This window comes from Guillardia theta (assembly GCF_000315625.1).
Source record: "Guillardia theta CCMP2712 unplaced genomic scaffold GUITHscaffold_285, whole genome shotgun sequence".
NCBI lineage: Eukaryota > Cryptophyceae > Pyrenomonadales > Geminigeraceae > Guillardia > Guillardia theta.
Genome location: NW_005434391.1, coordinates 1 through 10,545, shown reverse-complemented (window position 1 = coordinate 10,545; position 10,545 = coordinate 1). Strand labels below are relative to the sequence as shown.

General features: G+C 56.3%; 1 protein-coding gene across 1 annotated transcript; it reads left to right on the top strand.

The window, feature by feature from the left end:
* Nucleotides 1-2,288: 2,288 nt before the first annotated feature.
* Nucleotides 2,289-5,620, top strand: GUITHDRAFT_82886 (hypothetical protein; the record flags this gene model as incomplete). Its single annotated transcript, XM_005818612.1, has 6 exons — nucleotides 2,289-2,578; nucleotides 2,678-2,861; nucleotides 3,290-3,637; nucleotides 3,698-3,951; nucleotides 4,021-5,103; nucleotides 5,149-5,620. Coding segments are annotated over 6 exons (2,631 nt in total), but the record flags the coding sequence as incomplete, so codon positions are not given.
* Between the last annotated feature and the right edge of the window lie 4,925 nt (nucleotides 5,621-10,545).

Here is a 10,545-nt window from a genome sequence, read left to right as displayed (position 1 = left end):
CTGCACTAACAAGGTAAAATCCCTCCCCCCCTCCTCTTTCCTTACCTCTTCCACACTTCCTCCCCTTCCTCCTTCTCCTTCTCCTCCTCCTTCTCCTTCTCCTTCTCCTTCTCCTCCTTCTCCTCCTTCTCCTTCTCCTTCTCCTCCTTCTCCTCCTCCTCCTCCTCCTTCTCTCCTTGCCGCTACTTCGTCCACCATCCAACTTCTCCGCCTCCTCCACCACCACTTTCCCCTTCCTCCATAATTTCCTTATGAACACCTCGAACTCCCCTCCTCCTCCTCTGATTCTTCTTGATTGCAGAAGCAACTGGAAACCTTTCTACGCAGCTGCGTCGAGAGGTGACTTATACCCTCCACCACCACTACCTCCTCCTCCTCCTCCTCCTCCTCCTCCTCTTTCTCCTCCTTCTCTTTCTCCTCCTCTTCCTCCTCCTTCCCCTGCTACTCGTCCTGCTCCTGCTCCTGCTCCTCCTCGGCGTTTGAAGTATGTGCTCGCAGCTACGGAGACGAGTCAACGACGCAACTCTTCGGCTACATGCTGTGGACGGAATGGGACCTGGCGTACACCTGGAGTTAACGAGGGAAGATGGAGGGGGAGGAAGGAGGAGCACTTGATAGTAGACATCGTTGTGAAGCGATGAAGGTGTTGGTGGAGCCTGGGCGACGGAGGAGGAGCAGAAAGAGAAGCACATGGAGGTAGAGAAGAGAAAGGGGAGGAAGGAGAAGCACTGAGTTGACCAGAAGATTGTCCCGGAGATCAACGACTTTGATGATCAGACTACCACCACTGCACTGCAGTCACCCGGCCGCCTGCAGTTCGACTACCAGTCACTGCACGGCACTGCTAGTTACTAACTTGTCAACCAAGTTGCGATTCACGTCCTGTGCGCCGGAGCCGCAGAATTCGAGCCATAACTCAGTGACTTGCGGCAGCCCGGCCAGTTACTCGCCGAACTCCCCTCACCGTTCACGGGTGCCAAGCATAAGTTGCCAGGACTCGTCACTCGCAGTGGCGCGGCCCTTTACGAGGAAAATGAGGAGAGTCGAGGAGGCTTGAGTCACCGTTGCAACGTCAAGAAGTCCGACTCGGTTGACGTTGGGCACTGCAGTGTGCCCCGGCGCCGACGAACGATCGGAAGCCGACTCGGAATGAGGCCAGGGAGGCCTTGAAGTTGAGCTGACGAAAGTGACTCGGAACAGGACTCGGAAGTCCAGTCGAACTTTCGACCGTACGGCGACTGAGAGCGCCGCCCCCCCGCAGTCTGGGGAACTTTCGGAAGGCCCGGCCGGCGGCGGCGTACCCGGGGCCCGGCCGGCGCGCGATGATTAGTGATCCGGCCGAGCCCGGGGCCCGGCCCGGCCCGCCGGGGCCAGCTCGGGGAGCGGAGAACCCCTCCAGGGAATGACAAGGCAACCTCTACCCCCCCTTGAGAGCATGAAAATAACCCCACCCTCATATGGGCGGATCTCCTCCGCATCCTTTTATGGATGACCCCACCCCCTTCTTCACATTAAAATCAGGACCACCTACCCCTCCTCACTCCCCCTCTCCTTTGCTCCTCCACTGACCACAGACTTTTTAAAATCAGTACGAGGACGACTTTTTAAAATACGACGTAGTTACCAGGGGTGTTGAAATGCCATGGAGGGGTCAAATGAAGGCATTTTGTACCGCAAATGGATCTAGATAGGTAGGGTAGGGTGGTATTAGTGAGGGGGTGGGATGTATGAGGGGAATTCAAAAAAAAAGTTTTGTTTTTCTTGACCAATATACCCCCACCCCCTCATAACGTAGTCTACTACCCCTCCTTTTCAGTACCAGATCAGCTCCCTTGAATTATACATTATAACCATAATAAAAGATCGAACGGGATGCGAGAGAGAGGTGGAAGGGAGAGGGAGGGGAGGGGGAGGGGAGAGGGAGGGGAGAGGGAGGAGGGAAGGGAGGAGGGAAAAAGAGGACGGTTATCCATGTAGGAAAGCATTCCAGAGCTGAGATTTGATGTGCAGACCTGCGGGGTGAAATGAGGAGGAACGAAAACAAACTTGTGCCGAAGAGTGTTGAAGAATAGTCTGCGAACAAAGAGAAAGACAATCATAGAAGCAGTCAAATGTAATGGAAAATATGCAAACAAGGGATGAAGGAGATCACAGGAAGGGGATAAGAGGGTGGGCACGCATACTTGAGCAGAATCTTTTAGCATGTGCTCTTGATCAAACGTCCAGTTTGTGACGGATTGCTTTCAGTATTCCCATGTCACTTTGAAGCTTTGTGGCGCCAAGCAACGATGGACGGTCTGGTAACCATCGCAAGGCAGATCTCTGCCCTCACTTACAAGAACCTCGTGCTCGCCAAGAGGAACTACACCTCCACTTTCCTCAGGATCTTCGCGTCCCTCTTCTTCATCCTCCTTATCTACCTGTGTAATGAGGGGATCAAGGCCCGTTTCTCTCAGGAGTCCTCGGTCAAGGATGTCCCCGACCCTGTTCCTACCGAGAAGCATGGGATCCCTGACTGCATCCCCAAGGTCGAGAAGGGCTGTGTGACTTTCAGTTACGCCCCTGCCCCGAACAACGAGTTCAACCCTTCCAAGGATTACGCCGCTTTCAGCGATTTCTTCACCGATCTGCCGCAGAGGTGAGCTGAGGCTGAGAAGGGGAAGCAGGTGAGCTAAAGGTTGTCCGTATACCAGCTTGAAGGATGCCTGCCCTGCGTGCCAGTCAGCCAACTGCCTGACGGACAATGTGATATCGATTCGAACCCCGCGAGCGTGTTTGCGGTATCGTTGACCAGGGGCACCAGGTACCGAGTTGTCAGACATGCTGCGAGATGTTCCGAGTGCACAAGGTCTGTTCAGCTGGTGTCGAGCTGTGCTGATGGGTACCAAGGTGGTTCGTGGGCTGATGAAGCACAACGGGTCGTCGGTGTCCTCCAAGGACGTCTACCCGATCCTTCCCGAAAAGGTCCGAGCGTCTTCCTCTCGCAGATCTGGCTGAGAGTGCTGTCAGGTCGTTGGGTTCCTGAACGAGACAGAGATGGACAAGTGAGTGACTATACGCCTGAACCCCTCTCCGTCACTCACCTGGTTTCCAGATTCATCCTCAAGAACATGAACTACGTGCAGGGGAGTTATGTCTTCTACTCGCCGAACAACAACACCTTCACCTTTGTGCGTAGGCTTCCTTACCCCTCCCTCCCTCCCTCCCTCCCTCCTCCCTCCCTCTCTCCTTTCCTCCCTCCCTGCTAAATACCGATATTGATCCATGGCTATTTTCGCAGCTCGTGCAGCAGAACGGAACGTCAGCGGACGTGGTAAGGGGAGAGTGGACGAGTCCATACATGGAGTACACGGTTCCCATGCAGCTCGTCGCGCACAGAGAGATCGCCAAGAATGTGTTCTTGAAAGATGAAAACTTCAAAGTACAGATCGCAATCCAAGAGTTTGCTCACCCCGCTTTCGTCGTGTCGACGTTCGAGGGTCAGATCGCTCCTCTCTTTCTCCTGGCCTGCTCCATGTTCCCCTTTGTCATCCAGATGAACGAGATCGTGGCTGAGAAGGAGCTGAAGCTGCGGCAAGTGCTCTCCGCAATGGGGCTGAAAGATTTCTCCTACTGGATGTCTTGGCACTTGTTCCAGGTCTGTGCGCTCCTCCCCACCACCTCCCCACCATCCTCTGACTTTCACCTGTCGTTGCAGTCCTTCATGGCGCTCCTCTACTCCTTCCTCCTCGTCCTGTTCGGCATGGCCTTCCAGTTTCGCCTGTTCCTCAAGAACGACTTTGGGATTCTCCTCATCACCTTCTGGATGTTCGGCCAGTCCATGATCGGCCTGGCCTTCCTCCTCGGCTCTTTCCTCCGACGAGCTGCGCAGGCTGTCACTGTGGGGTTTGCTGTCTTCCTGATAGCCTTCATCTTCTACTTCGTCGTCGTCTTCGGCTTCCCTTACGGGCTGTACAAGGGGCAAGCTCCCTTCTCCTACCAGTACAACATCACCCAAGGAGCCTATACAGTCAAGTCGAGCGGAGGGGACCGGGCGGCAGAGCCTCTGTTCTCCTTCTTCCCCCCCTCCCTCTTCGTCAAGAACCTGGCAGACCTCGGGGCACTAACGGCGACGGACAAGGACCTCGGGATCCGCTTCAGCGAGGCCTACTCCTACTGCACCATCAACCCCAACCAGTGTAACCCTTCTTACTCCGTCGGCACCTCCTGGAGCTGGTACATCGGCCTTTACGTGCTGTACTCGCTCGTCGGCCTCTACCTCGAGAACGTTCTCCCTGACGCCATGGGCGTGAAGAAAGCGCCCTGGTACTTCCTGACGCCTGCGTACTGGGGCTTCACAGAAGCACACATCCATGACGACCCCACGTTTGTGATCGAGGAGAGCACTGACGAGGACGTGCTGGCGGAGGAAGCGAGCGTGAAGGCGAGGGCAAACGAAGAGATGAAGGAGGAGGCGGCGATCGAGATCCGAGGGCTGAAGCAGACTTTCAAGCGAGGAGGGAAGCCGTTCCATGCCGTCAAAGCCCCCTGGTTTGCGGTCGCCAAGAACCAGCTCTTCGCCCTGCTGGGGCCCAACGGAGCTGGGAAGACTACGACTATCAACATGCTCACAGGCTTCCTCCCCCCGACGGCTGGAAACGCCCTGGTGTTTGGAAACACAGTCGCCCATCCCAGCGGCATGAACCGAGTCAAGCGCGTCATTGGTATCTGCCCGCAGTTTGACATCTTGTGGGAGAGGCTGACGGCTCGGGAGCACCTGATCATCTTCGCGATCATCAAGGGGATCAAGCCGGACTCCGTGTACCACGAGGCCGACAAGCGGATCGAGGAGGTTCGGCTCAACGACGCCGCCAATCAGATCGCCGGGTCGTTCTCAGGAGGGATGAAGCGACGCCTGTCCGTCGCCGTCTCCCTCATCGGCAATCCCAGCGTCGTCTACCTGGACGAGCCGACGACCGGCATGGACCCCATCAACCGACGTCACGTCTGGGACGTGATCGAGGCGGCCAAGCAGGACAGGTGCGTCGTCCTCACCACGCACAGCATGGAGGAGGCGGACATCCTCGGCGATCGCATCGGCATCATGGCCAAGGGTCGACTGAGGTGAGAGAGGAAGCGTGTGCTGGCGTAGCCTGAGGGCTGAGGCAGGTGCATCGGGAGCAGCGTGCGACTCAAGTCTCGCTTCGGAGGAGGGTACCGGATCAGCGTCAGCTGCGGGGACAACATGACAAAGTCCCTCCCGCACTGCATTAAGATCAAGGAGATGTTCAGGAAGACGTTCAAGGTGGAGGTGGTGGAGGAGTCCAAGACTTATATGCACTTCAACGTCCCCAACACCGACGATGCCACCTTGCAGAGCTTCTTCGAGCAGCTAGAGTCCAGCAGAGAGTCTCTCTGCATCGTGGACGTGCAGCTGAGCATGTCGACTCTAGAGGATGTGTTCCTGAACATCGCGAAGCAGAGCGAGAAGGAGGAGGCGCTGTCGATGAACAGAACCGCCAACGTGACCCTCAAGACAGGGGAGGTAGTTGGAGTCCTGCTGGGCAATGAGGACGAGCTGGTGTCGCCGGCCGGGGTCACCTTCAAGGTCAAGTGGGGGACGGACGAGGACGGGAACTTGATCGCGGTCGACACGGAGGAGAAGGGAGGGCAGAGCAAGTCCATCATGGTCACAGTACCCGAGGGCGTGCGAGGAGGAGAGCAGGTGGAGGTGCAAGTTGAGGGACAGGCCTTCAACGTGACGGTACCGGAGGGAGCAGCTCCTGGCAGCACGTTCCAGGCTCAGGTGATGGTGGATACAGCGCCCGGGCTCACGTCCACTTCCTCGGAGACTGCGCTGGTGAAGCTGACAGAGGAGGAACTCCAGGAGAGGGTTGAGAAGCTCCAGACTCCCTTCGCGCAGCAGGCCAACGCTCTGTTCAAGAAGAACTTGTCGCTGCAGAGCAGGAAGTGGGTGACTAACTGCTGCCTTCTGCTTGTACCTATCTTCTTCATCGCCATCATCCTCCTCCTCCAGCTCCTCCTGGAGATCGTGTTCCTCGGTCAGCCGACGGTGCGGTGCCCGTACTGCGGCCCTTCCGACGATTCCTTTGGGAAATCTTATTGTGAGAGGAGGAGGAGTGGGAGGGAGGACTAGGACGAGGACAAGGACGAGGACGAGGAGGAAGAGGGAGGAGGGGGAGGAGGCGTGAGGTCGTTGACTTTGTCTGGCAGGTAACGGCAAGAACTGTGCTGATTATTTCTTCCCTGCATCATCTAAGAACGTGAGACGTAGAAGTGTTGATGAATGATCATTGAGATGATCTTGCTGCTTCTGATTGTGATGATGATGATGATGATGATGATGATGATGATGATGATGATGATGATGATGATGATGGAGGTGATGATGATGATGATAGAGATAACAAGTAATGATGATGGAGATGATGATGAAAATGATAACTTCGCAGCTGATGTGTTCTCCAGGACTACATCAAGAAGTTCGGTGTCGACGTCAATGCACAGTGCGTCGCAGTGAGCAAGACTTGTCCGGGCAAGGGAGACCCGACATGTTTCCTCCCCCAGTACGCTGAGAACACTCAGTTTGCCTTCTGCCCAGTCGACATTGGCATCAAGCAGCCCAACTTGGGATACAGCACCCCCGACGTGTTTCGGTCCAAGAACCCGATCCTGTACACGGGGACGACCGACTTTGCTAGCAAGGTCGCGAGCAAGCTGATCCCCAAGGAAGAGGACACTAGCGCCTACATGAGCTCCATCGAGAGCCTCACCAGCAGCCTCATGTTCTCCCTCTTCCTCATGGGCAAGCCGCCGCTCAAGGTCGGCTGCTCCTTCGACGACCTCTCTCCCCAACAGAGGAGCGCGCTCTGCCGCATAGTCCAGCAGGCCCAGGGCACCGACGAGCCCTGCTGCCTCGACTTTACCACCCCGGCTGACATCTCGGGCAGTTTGCGGTTCGGTGTCAACTACTGGAGCGACAATGTGAACCACACGGACGCCTCCTTCAACTCCTCCCTCAGCACCCTCATGTCCGAGGGCAAGACCTCCTCGCAGGCCATCGCCGACATCCGCCAGCTCTGGAAGCAGCAGGGTGCCATCTTCGCCGATGGCAAGGGCAAGGCCTCGTTCCTGCTGGCCCTCAGCTCGGACTCTGTCGGGAAGCTCATGGGGCCCCTCTCGCAGTACATCCTCTTGCTCAGTCAGGGCATGACCGGGTTCCGCTGTGCGAGGCCGATTCCTGCTGGGGAGGAGGTGGGGAGACAGCTGGGGGCAGAGCTGGCGAAGCTGAGGCAGGCCGACACGTGCGTGTCGGTGGACGCCGGGCTGGCAGTGATGGCGAAGCTGACGGGGATGGGCGGGAGCTTGTACCCCTCGATCACCTCGTTCCCTGTGAAGGTCAACAACGTGGAATACTACTCAGACGTGGAAGGGTGAGCTACAGTACTCCTCCTCGTTCTCCTCCTCGTCCGCCTTCTCCTTCCCCTTCCCCTTCCTTCTCCGTATTGCTGCGCTGCTCTGCTCCAGTCTTGTCAGTACTTCTTCCCTTCCTGCGCTCCCCTCCTCTCCTCCCCCTCCTCTCGACTTCTCTACTTCCACTACTTCTCCACTCTCTACTTTCCTTCCTCTTCCCATGTCGTCAGCGGTCCTGTGAGGTCGATGCCGGCACTCTGACTTGTTGCAGTCGGTGGGCACAGCAGTGCGACTTCTACACTCAGCCCCTGATGTCGATGCTCAAGACTGAGAAGAACTTGGGGCTCGGGAGGTGAGGAGATGAGATCGCAATAGATTCTTCCTTGGACCTCAGTTGACCCCCCCACTGCACTTGCCTCCTCTTGAAGTTTTTCCTCTCCTCTCCTCTCCTCTCCTCTCCTCTCCTCTCCTCTCCTCTCCTCTCCTCTCCTCTCCTCTCCTCCCCTCCCCCTCCCCTCTCCTCTCCTCTCCTTTCCTCTCCTCCCCTCTCCTCTCCTCTCCTCTCATCTTCTCTCCTCTCATCTTCTCTCCTCGCATCTTCTCTCCTTTCCTCCCAAGCTGACATCCACCGCAGCCTTGCCCTGCTCAACGATATCCCCTGCCTCTGTGTTGGTCTCCAGCTGGTCAAGCTTGTAATCCCAGCTCTCCTCCTTCCCGCAAACATCAACCTGGGGGGCATCCTGATGGACCTTCCGGCCTCCACCACCTGCTCCGACCCGCAAACTTGCCGCCCTGACTCTCCCATCGGCTTCTTCAACAACCCCAGCATGCGATGGGCGACGCCCATATGGCCGGACACAAGCTTCTTCATCGAGAACGCTCTGGGCTCGAACCCCAAGTTCTGGTGGAACCAGCAGCACGTGCTCACTGCCGAGCAGAAGGCGAGCTGGAAACCGGTTGTCAACAAGTGCACCCAGAACTGCTGGGAGAAGAACGGGACGTCGAGCGGGCTGCTGAACATGCTCGCCGACGACTGCTCGGCCTCCTCCTCCAGGTACTGCTTCTTCTTCCAGGTGGCGAACATGAGCGGGATCAAGACCGAGTGCATCTCATCAAGGCCCAGCAAGGTCGCGAGCCTCTCCCAGCTCAACTCCCAGCTGTACAACGGGTTCTTCGACCGCTTCTCCTCCAAGCAGCAGACGATCACGGAGTACATCAGCGCGTTCGACTTCCGGAACTCCGACGAGCAGCTGCTGAACATCTCGATCCAGTACAACGACACCACCTTCCCCTCCAGCTCCGGGGGCGGAGGTCCTAAGAACCTGGTGCGCATCCTGGCGTCGGTCAGCGCTGCCATCGACGCGTTTCTGAATGCAAAGTTGAAGCCGGAGGGGATGCAGTACGCGGGGAGTTCGATGGGAGTGAAGGAGATGCCGCAGTCAGCATGGAAGCTGAACCTTGACCTCGCCTCCTCGCTGGGTCCCTTCTTCTTCACCCTCGCGTTCTCGTTGCTGTTCCCGACCATCGTGGTTTCGATCGTGTATGAGAAGGAGATGAAGCTGCGGGTGAGATGAGATGGAAAGGATGTTGTTGTGGTTCTTGTTGACGATGATGATGATGATGATTTGTTGTTGTCTATGATGATGATGATGATGATTGTGAAGATGATGATGATATCTCTGGAACCTGTGCAGCCCTCTCTTGAGTTTCCCATGTCCTCCTTAGCTCACTTTTTCTGCCAGGTGATAATGAGGATGATGGGCTTAGAGAACGGGCCATACTGGGTGATCAACTACATCTTTTGGTTCCTGATCTACGTTCTCTTCTGCTTCCTCATGCTACTCATCGCCTCCCTCGCTCAACTGCCCTCGGGCTACAGGATCGGCCTCTTCACCAAGCAGGAGCCGAGCGTTCACTTTGTCTTCTTCTTCCTCTTCATCCACCACACCATCGCGCACGCCTTCCTCTGGACGACAGTCCTCCGCTCGGCTCGCACCTCCTCCATTTGCGCGACCCTCTTCGTCCTGGGCTTCTCCCTCATCGCCTGGCTCTGCTGGGGTTTCGGAAACTTCTTCAACTCCCTTACGGTGGCGGACTCGCTACGGACGTTCATCACCATCTTCCCCCTCTGGAACTTCTACCGGGGGCTGTCGGAGTACTACGAGTACGCGTACGCGGCGTCGAGGAGCGGAGGGACGGGGCTGACGTGGGCTAAGATGGCGAATGATCCAAGGTAGGGGAGGAGGAGGAGGAGGAGATGACGATGATGATGATCATGATCATGGTGATGATGATGATGACGATGACGATGATGATGTGGAGGAGTCGATGAAGAAGGCTATCTTGTTTGATCTCACTGGATAGTTGTTCTTCACTTTCTCTCTCTGTCTCCTCTGACTTGTCTCTCAGGTGCGGCATGCCGGCTGTCTTGATCATCCTCGCCGTGGAGTGGGTTGTTTTCCTGATCTTCACCTACTACCTCGACCAGGTCTCGAAAGTTTCTTGTTTCCTCTCACTCTCGATTGCGTCCAACTCCATAACATCTTCGTTGTTTCTCTCTGCTTGTTGATGTCATGATCGTGATATCTGCCATTCGTTCTGTTGCCATCCTTATTTCACGTGATCGACGTGGTGAAGTCATTGCCATCACCTTGTCGTCGTCCGTCCACATCATCCCCATCAACAACAAAATCGTCTTTCTTCATGTTTGTTGTTTTCGTTCCATCTTGCCATCCTGTTCTTCTCATCATCATGATTTCGACGGCACGATCGCCATCCTCGCCTTCTGTCTGCTACCGACGACAACAAGACGACTTGTCTGCTTGTTGTCAATGTTCTCAACTTCTCGCCTCCACGTTCTCCTTCCTCTCCACTCCCCGTTGGCCGCTTCTCATCTCGCGCCACCTCTCAGGTGCTTGACTCCGGGCATGGCATCCCCAAGCACCCGCTGTTCTTCCTGGGATTCAAGAACCCTGAGGTGAGAGGAGGAGGAAGTGGAGTAGCGAGGCGAGCAAGGGGAGACCAGGGAAGAAAGTAGATACTGCCACGGAAGAGCAGCAGCAGCAGCAGCAGCAGCAGCAGCAGCAGCAGCAGCTCGTACAAGAGGAGTGAGTGTAGAGAAAGAGTGTGCAT